The sequence below is a fragment of the Nilaparvata lugens genome, chromosome 5 (assembly GCF_014356525.2).
Source record: "Nilaparvata lugens isolate BPH chromosome 5, ASM1435652v1, whole genome shotgun sequence".
NCBI lineage: Eukaryota > Metazoa > Arthropoda > Insecta > Hemiptera > Delphacidae > Nilaparvata > Nilaparvata lugens.
Genome location: NC_052508.1, coordinates 60,515,800 through 60,535,216, shown reverse-complemented (window position 1 = coordinate 60,535,216; position 19,417 = coordinate 60,515,800). Strand labels below are relative to the sequence as shown.

At 33.0% G+C, this 19,417-nt stretch overlaps 1 protein-coding gene across 1 annotated transcript in view; it reads right to left on the bottom strand.

Annotated features, from left to right (window-relative positions):
- LOC111055444 (xylosyltransferase oxt) overlaps nucleotides 1-19,417 on the bottom strand; it is a 41,205-nt gene that overhangs the window by 9,932 nt on the left and 11,856 nt on the right. The window contains exons 7-11 of the mRNA XM_039428953.1: nucleotides 15,770-15,975; nucleotides 8,247-8,402; nucleotides 6,055-6,199; nucleotides 3,907-4,083; nucleotides 498-603 (exon numbers count right to left, since the gene is read on the bottom strand). Of these exons, the coding sequence (XP_039284887.1) occupies nucleotides 498-603; nucleotides 3,907-4,083; nucleotides 6,055-6,199; nucleotides 8,247-8,402; nucleotides 15,770-15,975 (790 nt within the window). The remainder of the gene's footprint in view (nucleotides 1-497; nucleotides 604-3,906; nucleotides 4,084-6,054; nucleotides 6,200-8,246; nucleotides 8,403-15,769; nucleotides 15,976-19,417) is intronic.

Genomic DNA, 19,417 nt, shown 5'->3' with positions numbered 1-19,417 from the left:
CGAAACATAGAAATTACTATATTCTTCAACACGCGAAACAAATTTGTATATCGAAAAATGCATTGAAATCTATTGACGAGCCGCCACTGCATGATACACATGTCGTCATACATTGTTGTGACATCACACCGAAAGGCTTCGAGCAAAATTTTTCAAGTAGAGGATAGGTTTTTATATCACCGATTTTATTCTTTTCCTGTTCTATTTGGGATTAAATATTATTTTACTATCATTATAATTTGTAAATTTCCAGTGGTCTATTTATTGTTATTGGTTGTTTATTTTATGTTAAAGCCTCTCGCTGATGACAAAACATGCATGATAAACATGTGTGTGTATGATAAGCATGCATGTCCTACCGTTAGTGGCCAGTCTTGAATATTTTTCTTTGGGCGGAATTTTAGTGACTAAAAGCAATGCAGTTAATGGATGATTATATAGTAGCTTTAAAATCAATTGCAGTTTTTTTTATAATAACAAGATTAGAACAAACTTACTGCGAGGATAGGGACCGTAGAGCCATTCTTCCAACTGCAAAATAGCTGCCTGACTGATGATTGGCTCGAATTTGCGTGCAAAAAACAGCGGCCTACCTTCCGTTGCCTGAAACACCAAACAACAATAATTTTTATCAATTTGATAACTAACAAATGTAACCAAAGAATAATAGTGAAACATATGACTAGATAATAGAAATAGATATTCCAATGTTTAATGGATATGTGAATTCAAGATTAATCATTGATTAGCGATCAATAAACAATGTATATAAAATCAAAATTACTCTTGACGAATGGAGTTCAGTCAATAACAATATGGGTAGCGATTGAAACAGATGAATGTCTCACAACATTGCATCTCGTTTACCCAATGCTGACAGTGAGAAGTGAATCTCACTACAGTTAGATATAGTCGGTTCAATCACGAGAAAAAGCTTGAAATTACAGCGACTCAACGGTGGCCGAACTTTTTCTCATGACTAAGCCATTCAACTTATAGTTACTAATGTTCTTCACCTTTTAAATTCTAATTCATTTCACACTCATGAAACTCAACCTGCATGTGAACACTTCCATAACAACACTAATAAAATTCAAATTCAAATTTAATTAGATAAAGACACACATATGTTGTAAAATTCTACACAGTTTTATTTGGTACACGATCATGGTTTTGTGACCCCACAGGTCACATTTTCAATCTGACTGCTTGAAAATGCTGACAGTCGGCTTGAAAATGTGACCTGTGTGGTCACGAAACCATGGTCGTGTACCAAATAAAACTTGGTACAAGTTTATTTGGTAAACTTGTACCAAACATAATGTAAGAAACTTACATTATTTACCAGAAATTTTCGGTGGCTTTGCCAACCTTCCTCAAGCCGAGTAGTGTTGTTTTGTTGCTCAGTTTGAATTCCAACGGTAAATACCGTTTTATTCAAAAATATATTAATAAAATTAAATTTATAATAATTTAAATTCAAACTATATACGGTAATTCAATGTATAAATTGTGTTTATGAATTCTGATGAACTAATCTCATGCCATCTTATTACATTTATTTTGTATATAATACAAAATAATGTAACACAACACACAACATACAACATATAACATGTAACACATGTAACACACAACATATGTGTGTTTTTATTTAATTGTGGAACGGTTCTACAATACTGACAGTGACGCAGTCGAAATTCAAATTTATTTTTAATTTCAATTTCAATTTATCTATTTCAAAATACAATTTCAATACAAACAGCATTCATTTTATTCCCTCTAGCTATTAGCTATTTGAGGGAAACAAACAATTACAATCACAATAAAATAGTAAATATTGCAATAATATACATAAAACTTCTTCATACATTTAAAAATAAAATAAACGTAATAAGATGGCATGAGATTAGTTCATCAGAATCTATAAATAGCAATATATAAATAAATACATTTATACATTGAATTACCGTATATAGTTTAAATTTTAATTATAAAATTTAAATTAGATTTAAATTGAATTGAATTTAATTTTTTGAATAAAACTGTCTTTACTGTTGGAATTCAAACTGAGCAACAAAACAACACTACTCGGCTTGAGGAAGGTTGGCCAAGCCACCGAAAATTTCCGGTAAATAATGTAAGTTTCTAAGTGTTTTTTATCTATCTGTATTGTGTTTCCTGTTTAAATTTGTATTGTAAATTATGTTTTTTATTTCATAACATAAAATTTAACAACAGAAAATCAATCAACCAATGAGTCAAAAATTAACAGTCAACTCACAGATATGGCAGAACCCTCTAAGAATCAGTCCATACTATAAAATTCTTTGTTTATTAGTCAGTTTCTAAGGCAATTCTCGAATTCCTTTTTATTCGTCAGGTTGGTAATATCTGTAGGTAGAGCATTCAAAATCTTTTTGATCATATATTATAAATGATTTGACAAATTCTACTGAGCTCAGAAAGTAAATCAACTTTCGTCCGCTCTTAGGGGATAGGATAAGTTTTAATGCAGTGTTAAAATCCCAAGCAGCAAAGAAATTAAAATGTAATAAAGTAATCTAATATGGCCACTTGGAAATGGCTTGAAAGCTGAAAGTAGTTGTGTTTATGTAAAGAAAGTTAAAATTGGGTACTATGTAATTATTTCTATATTAATTTAAAATTAATATAATTAAATAGTACCTTTTTTCAACTCTCTTTACATAACTAAATTTAACAATTATTGTTAAATTAATATAGAAATAATTACACAGTACCCATTTTTAACTTTCTTTACATAAACACAACTAGTTTCAGCTTTCAAACCATTTTCAAGTGTCCTTTCAAAAAAAAGAAGGACTCTTTTTTACATAAACATTACTAGTTTCAGCCTTCAAGCCATTTTCAAGTGCCTTTCTTGAAAGAAGGACACTTGAAAATAGCACGAAAGTTGAAACTAGTAGTGTTTATATAATATTGTTTATGTGAAAATGTTTAAAAAAGAGTACCAAGTAATTATTTATATATCAGTTGGAATGCAATAATATATCAATAATTAACACCCCCATAAAAACCGATTATATTCAATTCTACCAATGTATGAACACTTCCATAATAACCAATGGTATTCATTTCCTGCCGATGTATAAACACTTCCATAATAACCGATGATTTTTATTTCCTGCCAATGTATGAACACTTCCATAATAACCAATGGTATTAATTTCCTGTCAATTTATGAACACTCCCTTAATAACCAAGGGTATTCATGTCCTGCCAATATATGAACACTTCCATAATAGCCAATGGTATCCATTTCCCGCCATGTATGAACACTTCCATAATAACCATTTGTATTCATTCCCTGCCAATATATGAACACTTCATAATAACCGATTATATTAATTTCCTGCCAATGTATGAACACTTCCATAATAACCAATGGTATTCATTCCCTGCCAATAAAGGAACACTCTCCTAAAAACCTAAGCTATTACAGAAAAAAACGTTGAGGATTATTTGTCATAAGCCACCGCTCACTCCCTGTAGGGCATTATTTGTTCATAAGCAAATCTTGAGTCTGCCAACACTTCCATAATTTATTTATTTAATCATTCAGAATTACACAACTTACAGAAAAGTACCACAGTCTTATAAGCCCAAAACGGTTCCAATTCTAATTTATACAACAGTCCAAATGTAGCTAGGTTATGTGTCACTTATCATTCTTCAATTACAATAATAACCAATAGTACGCCATTTTAGAACTGCATACAACTTGAAAATGGCATTAATGTCCAAAACATGTTGTGACAAAATAATTGAAAAGGGTACTGAGATTTATATTTTTAATTATAATCAATGGTATTAATCTTCTGCCGATGTATGAACACTTCCATAATAACGAATGCGATTGATCACCTGTATGCGCGGCCAGTCGTCCATCTTGAAGTTGTTTGGGCTGCAGCCACACCAGTCAACCACGTGCTTGTACTGGCACTTGCAGCCCAGCCGACGCTTCCAGTTGGTCACGTGCAAGTTATTGTCCGTGTAGCTGGCACACAGTGCACTATTGCGTAGTGCCGTGTGGAAGAACGACTGCAACACCAAATACAAAATAAATAAATAAACAATAGATTGCAAACACAACATTTATCAAACCAAAAATGAAACTGAAAAATAAAAAACTAATCTAAAACGAAATATAAATTGATTCGTACTGGTTACTCATTCATTTATTAAATCAATGTTACACAATTTCCAGAAAAGTACCACAGACTCAAGTCCAAAACGGTTCCAATTCTAATTTATACGACAGTACAAATGTAGGTTATGAGTCACTTTGAATTAAACACTGCAATTTATAAACCAATACAAAATAAAAATACAGAATATTAATATAAAAATACTTTCGGTTAATTATAAAGCGAATGGCGTAAGAGTAGCTAGTCAGTAAAGCTGCGTATACACCAAAGTTACTAACAAAATGTTAATAACTTAATAAATCCTTATAAATTCTATTAGATTGAACGGAACTTGACAAACACATAATGTTCATCATGTGTATGATAAGTTATTCTCAATCTAATAGAATCTAGAAGGATTAAGTTATTAACATTTTGTAAATAACTTTGTTGTAAACGCAGCTTAAGTGTCTTGTCATATTAATAATCCTAGTCATATTGACAATACCTATAATCTACTAAATGCCAGTTTCACATACATAAATTTTTCGATTTTTGCCAATCCTTATCAATTCTATCAGATTAAAACGGAACTTGACAAACATCATCTGTTTAATCAACTAGAATTTATAAGGACGGCAAAAATCGAACGTCCAAAAATCTATGTATATATAACTAGCCTAGAGCTGGGTTTGCACCATAGGTATTAACAAAATGTTAATAGCTTAATCCTCATAGATTCTATTAGATTGAACGGAAATTGACAAACACATATGTTCATCATGTGTATGATAAGATTTATGCTGAATCTAATAGAATCCAAAATGATTAAGCTATTAACATTTTGTTATTAACTTTGGTGTAAACCCAGCTTAAAAGTCTCTTGGAAGCTTTTAAAAACAAAAAGGCAAACTATGTTTCAATTTCCATCATATGGCTTTTAACATACAAGCTAATATTATTACATATGCAAGCTACAAGCTGGCTATTACATTAGAAAACCAGTCTCGGCGAGAATATTTAATCTCAATTATTAAAATGTATTTTTAAATCATGAAAAAATAATTTCCTTGGTGAAAATCATTGGTGATGATCTTGATCATATTATATTATGTGGAGATAGCATTTTATCATTATTAACAAGCCTCAAAAGTTAATATAAGATCAGATATACATTAATTTGTTGAATCACAGCTACTCACTATAGAAGGCGGTGGGAAAAAAGACGGGGCAACTATGCCATCCTATTATTACCACTGACTTTAAACATGAATCTCGTTGTAGCATACAATACGGACCGAATGAACCCGAACGCATTTGTCGGTCGCAATTTTGCCTGTTAGGCTGGCCACTAACATGTGTTATAAACATGTCTGTGCATGCATGCTTATCATGCACACACACACTTGTTCAGCATGCATATTTTTTATCAGCGAGAGGCTTCTAACAAAAAAATAAACGAATAGATTCCAGTGGAAAATTACAAATTATAATGATAGAAAAATAATGTAACCTCAAATAGAGCAGCGAAGACAAAATAAACAACAAAATCGAAGATACAAAACCTAACATCAAAACATTTTCTTAGAAGTCTTTCGCTGTGATGACTCAACAATGTATGACAATGTATCATGCATGTCTTACCGTTAGTGGCCAGCTTCACTCAAACACACGGCCTCTTTTAAGGCAGATTATAAGAGCGGAATAAGACTCATATAGTCAAGGCCGTGCGTTCTGTGTCGAGGAAAAATATTCGTGTTGATTAATTTAATTAATGGATTTTTATCCTCATAGAAGTAATTCTGTGACAAATTTAACCTGATAAAAAGTTAGTTTTATCCTGAGTACGAAACTGTACTGTATTTAGCAGGTGACTGTCACTGACCTCTGCCGGCAGCAGTGTGTACTTAAAGACCTGGACAAGGCCGGCCAACAGTGGATCCCTGGGCCAGTCGGCTAGAAAGAGGACAAATGGCCGCGATAGAGCCACCCAGTCACTGCCACCATCCAGAGCCACGCCCCACGGCAACCTGAAAATCAAATCAACCAAACTATAAACTTACTATTTTTGCAATAGTAATTGATTGTGTTCAAGGGAGGTTGCGGTGCATGTACGACTTCGACCAAGGACAGTGAAATGCGTTCGGTGGGAGCTTTTGACAGTTCAGTAACCGGTCGCCATCTTGGAATGGAATGGAGTGGTGCATGCTCACTTGCACCGCTCGAAAAGTATGTTCCACAAACCGGTAACCAGGATCAACGCGCTCCTATTGGTCGAGAATTAAAAGCGTTGGTTGTCTGCAGTTCTGTTAGTTGTCTTCACATCCTGAATCTAGAGGCTAGAGGCTACAGGCAGATAATATATGAGACATATGAAGTATTTTATTCTATTGATGGAATTACATACAGAATAGTTGAAAAACAAATGATTAGTGCTTTTAAAAGAACTAATCAATACTTCAGCTTTATTGTGAAAAGATAACATAGGTCTAAAATGGTATTCACCTGATGTAGCCAACATTACAAGGTCAATGCAAGGTCTGTTGCAACCTACATAAAAAATAATATTGGCTTGAACAAACTTGTATAATAAATTTAATTTTTTTCAAATTATAAATGATTAATTATTATTGATTCAAATCAATTGATTCGATTGATTTTGATTCAAATATTTATATATATATATATATATATATATATATATATATATATATATATATATATATATATATTAACTAAAATGATTCTATTGATAACACCTTTATTATTTTGTTAACACCGCTCTGTAAACGATTAATTTCAAAAGTGCGCGCCAAAAACTGTGAACCAGAATAATTCAATATTCGTTCGGTGGGAGCAAGTAGTGGTGCACCAGTCACGTGGTTTCTGGTTACTGCTCACTACTTGCTCGAAACCGTACATGCACCGCAATCTCCCATGAACACAATCATTATATATCAACGAGGAAATATATCAAAAAGAAAATTAATTGAAAATAGAATCAATTATGACTTAGATCAGGAAAGTTGGCATTTTTCATCAGCGTCAGTTCATTAACAATTTGTAGTGGGCTATGATAATTTTATTCATAACTTGTAGGTAACCCGTTTTCTGCAAGGGACTAATTAATTGATTATGTTTCAAAATTTTCCAAGTCAAAATCATATGGTCAATTCATTTCTGTTAGTTCACAGGAACATTTCTTTCTCAATGAATAGTTTGCTAAAAAAATATGAAAGATATAAATTAAAACTCAGGGAGAATTTTTATTCTTTTATTATTTTTCCACGAATATTACATAATTTCATCAATGGAGAGAAGAGATGAAGTTTATATACCATGTGTCAAAACAAGAACAAATTTTCAATTCAAAAAAATCATCTCTCTGAACATAAAAAATTAACAAAATTAAAAAGAATCTATTCAAATAATTCACAATTTTTTAATTAATTTAAAAATTTTGTTGTTCAAGAAATTACATATCACAATTTAACACAAGCTGTTATATTATTTAAATATACAAGCATGAACTGTGAAAATCCAGACACAGCTGTGTTTGAGAAGAAAATACCTAATTGGAACCGTACGAATTAAAACCTGACATGTATGAAAGCCTCATTCGTTTTCGGTAACGAACCGAACCAAACCGAAAACGTACCGAACCGAATGAAACCGAAAGCGTGTGAAGCTAGCCTTATTGTTATTCGAATAATTATAAAAATGAATATTCAGCTGTTTCCATACTTTTCACCAAACCTGTATAGTGTAGATATGGAAAAAGAGGATATATGGATAGAAGATAGAAAATAAAAACGTTGAATACATTATTTTATCTATGAACACTCTGTCAAACTGGAAGCATGACAAATTGAAAACTTGACAAACTGAAAACTTGACCTACTGTAATCTTGAAGAATTAAAAATACACCTATAACCTGCCTCGGTTAATTGAGAATCTATATGCAAAATTTCAAGTTAATCAGTTGAGTAGTTCAGACGTGATGATGCGTCAAACATAATTTTCCAATCCCGTACGTGTATAAGCCGATTCTTTCCTTTATTATAGTATAGATTTACCTTCGCTGTCCACACCGCCACATATGCGCTTCGCACTCGACAAACGTCTTGTCCAGGCCCTGCTTTTGCACAAACCTCTGCACCTCTCTGCCATGCGACTTCACAAAGTTGCGCTCTCTATTGGCCGACAAAAACTCCACCAGTTGCTTGTTGCTTCTGCAAAACACAAAACACACATTCATTATTTGTGTTAAATTCATTTCACACACAATATGCATACTACGATAAAACAACACTATTATAAATAGAAATAAAAATCTCAGTACCCTTTATTCAATTATTTCATCACAACATGTTTCAACATGCATGCCATTTTCAAGTGATATGAAGTAAACAAATAAATACTGCTGGAAGATTCTTATTAAGAATCTAAATTAAAAATGAGAATCTACAAGCATTATTTATTTATTTACTTCATATCACTTGGAAATGGCATGCATGTTGAAACATGTTGTGATAAAATAGTTAAAAAAAAGGATACTGAGATTTTTATTTATATTTATATTACAAGCAGCCCTATACAGAAAAGAGACAACAATACTATTATTTACTGGTAATGAAACCTCAGCTGAGGATCAGTTGGAGAAAAAAGGTAACGGATGACGAGGTGTTTCAAAAAGTTGGAGAGAGAGGTTGTCTACTGAAGGAAATAAAAAGGAGAAGAGCACAACTGGTTGATCATATTCTGCGACAAAAGGGACAGACAAAAAGAATAATGGAGGGAAAGATTGTGCGAGGAAGGCCAAGACTGGTGTACATAGAACAACTGAAGAAGGATGTGAGATGTGCCTACTATGGCAGATGACAGAGACGCATGGAGAGTTGCTGCCAACCAGCCCAACGGCTGTTCACCAAATAAGAAGATGAAACCTCGGTCAAATTCAAGTCTACAAGATATTGTTGATGAAAGTGTCTCATTCACATGAAATGGTCTAAGATTAGAAATGAGGAAGCTGTTCAGCATTTTAACATAGCAAACTGATGTTAATGTAACTGCGTGGCCGTTTTCATCCTCAAAAAATAAGGACCAATTATAAAATATAAGGACCAAAATATAAGGACCTCAAAATATAAGGACCAATTCGAAGACATCGCACACCAGACAGTCAATTTGGCTGAGTGATCTTTCATGAAGTTCTTGAGGATTTTGATCAGCCCAATACCAAAAATTGTGTCTATTCAGGTATCCACTTAGGTGGGAATGAGTCTCATCGTTCATCCATAAGTTATGAACGAATAGTGGGGTTGTCTTCAAATAATTGTAACCATGGTTACTAACTTCCAAACGTGTAGAACATTCTGCTCACTGCTACCCATCCCCCAAACATGGACCCCTCTACTAAACTAGCATAATTGTATCGTGCGGTTTGATTGCCTCACCTTGTATTACAAACTATAAAATTAATAAAAGAACCGGCATAAACTTTATATCTGTTTCCGGGAGAGAATAATTTATTTGATGAAAATGTCATGTACCAGAATTTTATTTATAAAATTATCCCCAATGCCTCCTAGGGGTGTGAGTGTGTGGGTTTTCTCAATGCATTGACTTCCATGAATAACATGGGATTATTCGGGAAAAAATAGAATGGATTTCATCAAGAGGCGTTTTCATGTCCATCTTGAATTTTTTTTCAGTTAGCCGCCAATTTGAATAGGATAGAGATTTGAACTTCTACTTCTCATTTTTTCCTGAACGAGATCCTGATCTTCAAAACAATAAATCAAAAAGTGAGGGTAAAATGTAAAATTTTTGAATTGCAAACCCTTAATATTGCTTTGGGAGCGGATTATAAATGCTTGACAGCTCAAAACTAATATTTTTTATAATTTGTGGCTTTCAGGAGCTTAGTTTAATACTTTGATTGGCTTGAAAAGAATGGAGCTGTTCTAAAATTTGTTGTACACACGATATAGTGATGTTTGAATAATTGGTAATAGTTTATATAAAAATAATTACAATGGGCTACTCAAATTCCCTGATATTCCTTCAGAAAGTAAAAGTAAGATTTGCCGGCCAGGATAGCTGAGACGACTAGGGCGTTACACCCTTCAGTTTTCTAGCGCTACCCGATCGCGGGTTCGAATCCCACCGGTAGGCATGGACCCCATCTCATTAAAATAATCAGCCTCTCACTTTCCAACCCACACGCAAAAGCAAAAGGCTCATGTGGGCAATATAAAAAAATGTTCGTGAAGAGGTCATATTCTAATTGCATAGTAGAGTAGGAATAGATTTCTAATTTGATTTGAATTTGAAAACCATAGAGCACAGATAACCCAGAATAGAAAATCTATTGTGAGATTCACTTCATTCTGACAGTATCTCCTATAAATAGCTCCAATGTTTTCCATTCAATCAACCTGTCAGTTTAAAGGGAATCTTACTATAGGCGTGTAAATAGTAAAATTTATTATTCCATTATTTGAGATATATTAGCTGTAGAACAATGCTGTGTTCTTAAAATATATGTATTCAGGGCTACTTATTTTTATTTATAAAATAGAATTATAGTACCCTTTTTGAAATTAATAAAATAATAGTTATATTTGTATTTTTAATCTATTATTTTATTAATTTTAAAAAGGGTATTATAATTATGTTTTATAAACAATGCTGTGATATATCAGTATATAACTTCATTCTAATAGTCTTATATATACAGTTCTTTTGTATTTGTATCTTTAAATGTGTTTTTGTCGATATTTAACTTTGTTTTGTACTGATAATAAGCTGTGTTGGGATAAATAAATAAAACATATTATCTTATCTTATATGTAGTCACAATTCTCATGAAGCAGACCCCTCTGATCTCAGAATAGTTCCTTGTTGGTGACGAATTGAATACGGTACCCAGTAGTGAAAGTTTAACAGATAAATCGGTTATCTGTGAGTAAACCAAACAGTATTTGTGAGCGTTCCTAGTTGGTTTGTGTCGTTGTTCTCGGAAGCTAGCAATCGATCAATCTAAACTTTCTAACGCTACATGTTGAATTGAAGAAGAAGAAGAAGAAGAAGAAGAAGAAGAAGAAGAAGAAGAAAGAAAAGAGGAAGACAACGAACAGGGTGACAATAGAAACAACAAAAACAAAGATAGAATAGTTCATAACCAAATGCAAGACGAAAATCCTCAGCAATCAGTTGACAAAATATTAAGAATTCCAAGGAACGCTGAAAATTTTAAATTTATTTTCTTACATACGAATAGAAGACACCATTTCAAATATCAAGGGCTAGATTTTGAAATCCATATCGATATAACCACTATAGCGAAGGCACAAAATAAACAAGTTGTATGGATAACTCTCATAAATAAACACAATATCAAGCTATCTTCAGTGGAGAAAGTGATAATCATATGGAACCCGACACAAAGGTTTAAAAATACAATTTTTGCGAATATGTCAACAATTGAAAATGATAAACACATATTTCCTTATTTTGCTGCAGGTGATCCTCCTACAACAGGTATAACGGAAGTTCATTTTGAATTGACACTTACCAAGCTGTAAATTGGAAAAGTTGGTTTGATTAAATAAACTCTCAAAGACTCCATGTAAAACCTCATCAAGCATAGAATAGAATAGGCTATATATTCACCATTGATACAACACAGTACATTAGGCTTTTTATAGCATAAAAAACAATAGACACTGTCCAACAAAACATAAATCACAATACTCATCAAGAACATTAATCATATGCAACCGGTTGAGTAGCAGTTTTATTAACCAGATACCTCATTCAAAATTTTTATGATGCTTTTCATTTGGTCGTTATAAGATAGTTCACATAGACTATAATGCTTTAAAATGAATAATAATTTACATGGAAAGATAAGAGATGTTTACAGACTAAAGATATAGCAATAAGACAAACGTACGTGTAGTTCATCAAAAGTGGTATAATATATAGTTATTAATTGATGAAAATTGAAAAAGTTTGCACCCAGAGACTTTAAATTGAAAAAAATCCATCAAATCTTCAAAAATGTCTAATCTGCAGACATTTGATATCAAAGTATATAATTAATGGTCACTGTAAAAATTCTCGTATAGTAACAAATAAAATATTTATTTCTATAAGTTTTCAATTATTTGTATTCTTCAAAACATGCAAAACCTCACGTCTTATAATTATATCATCAAGGAAAAAGTGTGTAAGTTATAATAATATTCGGTAACATATTTTTCAATCAACGAATTTAAAAATCAAATTGATAACTGATCGATCCGTAGATTGAAACTCTATGCTAATGTAACCGCCCCAGATGGGGGTAGAAGAGAGATCTCTGAATACTAAGGAGCGAGTCCTGGGACTTGATAAACAACAAAGTTTAGAATTCTATCTAACTTATTTTATTGAGTGACTCACCCCCAGTTTTTCGTACGTTGGTTAACGTTTAATCACGATTAAATGATGTACTTTAATCGAGATTAGTGCTAACCGATGCATTTTGGTTTCACAAAACAGAAATTTCAAGCAATAACGCTGATTAAACTAACCGGCGTAAACAATTTTTAATTCTGATTAGTTGGCTCCATTTTAACCGCGATTAGTTGAAACGAAGAAAATTTGGTTGCACAAAGGTAATAATCGAAAAATAACGCTGGTTAAACTAATCGACGTAAAAGATTTTTAACAGGCCATTCACGGGGAATTAACGCCGGTTAGGTACCTACTGATAGCTGTCTTCCTATTAGTTTTTGGTAAAAAACTAAACAAATTAAAGTATGGGCTAAATATATGAATGAATTTCATTTATTAATGAAATAGAGAAGTATATTTAGCTGATATTAGCATTCATAATTAGATTCTGATTTTTGAAATAATAATTTCATTACTGTAATCAAAAAGAGAGCTACCAAGAAGATTGTGCTAAGTAATCTGGAATTTTAACTGGAGGCTAACTATCGATTGTAATGTGTTATTTGCCGCGGCTTGATTGGAACTGGAGTTTTCACGCAAATTATGTTCCCCTTCCACCGACGAGACAATGGTCCACGTGGAGACAGAGCATAATTCCAAGGAAAAGAAAAAACAAGTTCGAAAATCCTAAATACTAGTGTATTTTCCATCGCTAACGGAAATACAGTTTCGTGAGAATACCTCAACCCTGCGTAGAATTAGAGTCTTCCCGGACGCAAGTTAGCAAAAACTTAATGTGAGAAAATTATTTAACTGGAAAATAAATTTTTCACAATAGAAATTTAACTACATGATCACTAGAGTCTTATTGTTGAAGTCCTAATTCTGCACTGTTTTGAATAACCCAATCAATAAATAAATGTCTAAGAACAAAAACTCAAATATATTCTTATTAATATTATAATCATTACACTAATATGATAATAATTAAACAGAATCCACTATGATTTGTGGATCTTAGAAGGTGAGATTCACTTCTAACTGTCAGTGTTGATTGAATTTCAAATGTAAAATGATAAAATAGATTTATTTATTCTCAGAGTGTCAGTAAAATGTTTTGAAGAGTTTACTTGTATACAACTTTCTACAATCTATATAATCTCACACTTAACATGCATACTATTAAAAGTTCCTCAACTATAGAGAGATGCAGGTTATAAAACCAGTATCTGATTGACATTGGTTTGCTATCCTTTTTTAACAACGCACTGCTGTTAAATTGTTTGTAGACTATGCCGAAATATGATGAACTAACAAAATATTCCAACTCGATTATAAAATGTACAATAAAATCATGAAATAGTTGATCGAACGTAGTGAGGTCTATGTTTAAACTCGGATTTTCTTTTGTCTATGCATGTAACGCAATTACGGCCAAACGCGTTGATAGAATTCGATGAGATTTGGCTGGAATATTCCTTTTTCAACTACGCGTCGATGTATACACAAGGTTTTATTGAAATTTTGCATTTCAAGAATAATATGAAAAGAAAATACTCCGTACTCCATAATCCGTTATCACTATGTATTATGATCTACTCTGAAGATAGAATTAATCAATTATTATTCATAATCAATCAGCTGACAAGTAGATTGAACAGATGTCTGGAGAAGTCGTGTCTACTATAAGGTCTATAGTTTAAATCAAAGATGAATGCCTCTTTTGCAGTCATGGTATTATTATGCGTGCCCATATTCTCACATTAAAAAACTAATTTAATAGGTGATTAAAAATAATCAAATGAACTAAATAATGCTAAAGAAATTTCAATACTTTTGTAGAAAATTAATTTTCATAAAATGGAAAGATTATCACGGAACTGGATGGATTATATCATATGGAATACAAATTCAAACATGAACTGAGTTTGCTAACATTTCAAACAGGTGACATCAGATACTTGTGGATGAGAAAACTGCGTGAGGTCTACTGTTCACAGAACTACTAGTAGTTTATACAACAGTTTTATAATAGGGATCTTACTAGTAGTTCTGTGAACAGTAGACCTCGCGCAGTTATAAACCACAAAGTAAATTATGTCCTGTCCTGTCATGTAGGCGAGATATTGGTGTGTAAACAACTAATGGCTGTTTGGGTTATTGTACCGACAATGCTGATAATTAGTTGTAAACAGCTATGCTACTATCAATAAAAGCTTACCGAGTTGAAACACAACCTCCGTAAACTGTTTACGGAGGTAGTGGTTGAAAGCAGAGAAAAGTCGAGAGACAATAATATGCTACTTCGAGTTATCAATTGCATGCCTCATCGCTTGCAATTAATAGTCCACACGACACCTGATTTTTTACGAAGTTACATTGAGATATAAATTGCATGCGTCATTGCATGCGATTTATAATCCACTCGACAGCTGATTTATGATGAATAATTCTTAAGTCTGATTTTTACAGTAATATTGGCGTTCAAAGGAGACTACTTTTCCTTTTGTTTTATCCTTAAAATGCAAAATTTAAAAAAACCTTATGTACACGTCGACGCGAAATTCAAAAAGGAACATACCTGTCAAATTTCATGAAAATCTATTGCTGCGTTTCGCCGTAAATGCGGAACATATAAACATTTGAACATATAAACATAAAGAGGAATGCAAAGCCGTAGACTTGAATCTTAGACCTCACTTCGCTCGGTCAAAAAGCACGAGTAAGATGTAGAGTTAAGACACAAGTGAGTGAGCATAGCGAGCGAACGCGTGACTTAAACATCTTACCCTATTATAAAACTGTTGGTTAATAGATTAAATAATTGATTAACACTCCCTTAACAACCTATGCTATTCATTTCCCACCAATATGTGAACACTCCCTCAACAACCAATAGTATTCATTTCCAATCAATATGTGAACACTCCCATAACAACCTATGCTATTCATTTCCAACAAATATGTGAACACCCCTATTATAAAACTGTTGGTTAATAGATTAAATAATTGATTAACACTCCCTTAACAACCTATGCTATTCATTTCCAACCAATATGTGAACACTCCCATAACAACCTATGCTATTCATTTCCAACCAATATGTGAACACTCCCCTAACAACCAATAGTATTAATTGAATTAGAACACTCACTTGATCGGAAAGTCAGACTCGCTGAGATTGATGAGGAAGTCCCAATGCCAATGCGCATAGGAGTCACTGACAAGCATGCGCATTGACTCGAGCAGCATGGTGAGCAGTGATGCCCCTCCCCATATGGTCGCATGTCTCTCCCTGGCCAGCTTCACATTGCTTAGCTGTTCCAGTTCCAGCAGCTCTCGAAACATGTAGTCTTGCCGCTGTTACACACACCACAAAGAATACATTAATAATTATTATTTCTAAACAAAAATCCTAATTAAATGCTGTAAATCACCCCGAAGACTACTACTGCAAATATTGACAACAAAAATTCAAAAATCCAAAGATTCAGCCTGCCTGGGAATCGAGCCCAGTTCCTCCTAATTGCTAGTTAGGAATTCTTACCCTTACACCAAACTGACAATCTCTGGATTATCATGCACTCATTTTAAGACTGTTCGGTACAGCTTTTTATTTTTATTTGAATTGGATAATCTTTTACAATATAATTGTTGAAATCATTATAAGAATGAGAAAAAGTGGCAACTGAAATGTTTAAATGGTGTAATAAGCGAGTTATGGGTTGTTGAAGTGCTAAACTCGGTTTTCTTTCCAGATCATAAACGGTTTCGAATTTTCCATTGAAGTTTTTTTTAATACATTCAGTATATCATTGGCTTTGTTCTAATATGCTTTTTTCGCGATTAATGCCAAAATAAACAAGTTATCGAATTTACAAAAAATGTTACTTTTTTATATATGAACGATATGGGGAATAAAATGTTTTAGTTTGGAAAGATACATTTTTTTTTTTTAATTTTTAAGAGAAGTTTTAATAATATAGTCGAAACCGTTTATGATCTGAAAGAAAACGGAGTTAGCACTTCAACAACCCATAACTCGCTTATTAGACCACTTAGAAATTTCAGTTGCCACTTTTCCTCACTCTTATAATGATCTTAACAATTATATTGAAAAAGATTATCCAATTTAAATAATAAAAAAGTGTAGCAAACAGCCTTAAACGAAGCCATAGCGGCCATCCAGTCTAAAGATGGTGAATTGGAGAACTACAAGACTTAACCTATTTCGGACTAAGTGTTATCTAAATTTCGGAGAGGACTAGCTCAAGGTTACCTTATTTTGCATCTCCCTATCATTTTGATAATGTACTTATTGTATAAATGAATTAATAAATAAATTATAAATTGCATTTGTTCAAATGCTTATCAATGAATAATTATTATTAAACAAAAATCCTAATTAAATGCTGTAAGACACCCCGATTGCTGAATTGAATTACATCATTTAATAAGGATATCCGTTTAATAATAATAAATTATTCATTGATTAGCATTTGAACAAATGCAATTTCTCATTAATTTTCATCTGTAGACTGGCTGGCCGCTATGGCTTCGTATAAAATGAGCGCTGCTATCCAGAGAGTTTCAGTTTAGTGTAAGGGTAAGAATTCCCGACTAGCAATTAGGAGGTACCAGGCTCGATTCCCGGGCTGGCTGAATTTTTGGATTAAAAAAACTCTTATCGAATTTTCATCTACCTGTTGTCAATATTTGCAGTAGCAGAAGTCTTCGGGGTGATTTCCATCAATACATGAATATTATGATTATGATTCAAAGTGACAAACAAAATAGTAAGGTCATTTTTCTTTAGGGCTACTTTTAATATAAATAAAAATATTAATCTGAGTACCCTCTTCAAATTATTTTGTCACAACATTTAGCCGAAACATGTCGTGGCAAAATAATTTAAAAGGGTACTCAGATTAATATTTTTATTTATAAAATAGCAAGGCTCCAGCCGGCACTTCAGCAGCTCTGTCAAGGCAGATCCACACAGTAAGAATATTATACCCATTACTTGTTATGGAACGATATTGACAATATTATTCCCATAACTTGTTATGGGATGGTATAGTGGCAATATTATTCCCATAACTTGTTATGGGACGGTACAGTGACAATGGCCCATATGAATAAAACCAGAGCAAATGCTCATGAGCAAGAGCATGGAGCATAAGGTTTTGCTCATGAGCAAAAGGTAGAAGCAAAAGAATTTGCTCATTTTTATATGAATAAGCTTTACCTTCTATTTTTATGAATAGAGTTTTAGGTTAGTTGCGTTTAGAATTTTGAAATAATAGCGTGAAAAATGTCATCTCTATAATAACCTTCAGCATATTCTTATAATATCAATAGCCTTCTTAAAATCGTCTACACTTTCATCTTCTTAAATACTTATTTCCTATTTTGTGATGGCTATCTTTATAACAGGTAGCTATCTTTTGTATTTATTCTTTTGTAGGGATAATGGTGATATGTATCATGGTTGAATCTAAAAAGAGTTTTATAGTTCACAACTATTGGTTGTGATCGTATCTGGTATAGTTTCCTCTTCCTCATACGAATTAGTTGAGTCATTTTACTATGAGCAAAAGGTGATAAGCTGCTCTAGACTAGACTCACCTTTTTTGAAGCATTTGCTTCAAAAGTTGAGCAAATGCTCTAGTTTATTCATACAATTTTGAGCAAAAGCTTTTACTTTTGAGCAAATGCTCAAACTATTTTTTTGATGAGCATGAGCAAAAGGTTTTGCTCACGTTTATTCATAGAAAATGAAGCAAATGCTCCATATTTTAGAAGTATAAGCAAATGCTCAACTTTATTCATATGGCCCAATATTATTCCCATAACTTGTTATGGAACGGTAAAGTGGATATATTATTCCCATAACATGTTATGGAACAGTATAGTGAAAATATTATTCCAATGATGGTTTTTTGATCCATTCCGGACTGTGGTGTATTAACACACTGTTTTAATGTTTTATACAATGCAGTCAATTATTCAACTAAATAAACAATTTTGTTCACGTACTGACTGGAGTACTTTCGAATAGCAAGCGTCCATTTTCAACAGAATGGACGCTTGCCGTTCGAAAGTACTCCATTCAGTGTATAAACAAAATTGGTTATTAAGGACCTGTACACTTACGCCGCGGTTATTGCTCGGTTGTCAAACGCGCGTTCGACACATACATAGAAACAATGGGATCGTACACATGCAAACGCGCGTTTTGAATCAACGTTGGCAAATGCGAATCTTGTTAGTTTCCACATCAAGCGCCGCGTTTGCAGCGCGTTTCGAGTTACTATACTGGGTATTGGAACGTACACATGCATTCAGTCGAACGCGCGCTTTTGTAGTGAATAGATGATCTGAGCCCTGATAAGTGATCTTTTAATTTGTGTTTGCAACGGTCAACGCGCGGTTAACGCCCTCATGTATACGGTATCCCAATTTTCCAACGCGCGTTGAACGCGGCGTCTAACGCCGTCATTTGTACAGGGCCTTACTTGAATAATTGAGAACCAGAGAAAACTCCTATAATTCTGCAATAGAACTATTGTAATTCTTTTGTAAACTATTGTAACTATTGAAATTGTAATTCTGTGATTGAACTTTGAAACAGTTTATTAATATTATTCACATAACTCCTTATGGGACTATTCATACTTGATATCAGTCGGGCTGACTGGGAATGGATATCCCATAACAACACATGGAAATTATATTTTCCCTATACCGGTCAAGCACACTAATACTGTTATGTGGGAATCCAGTTTCAACATGTAGTCTT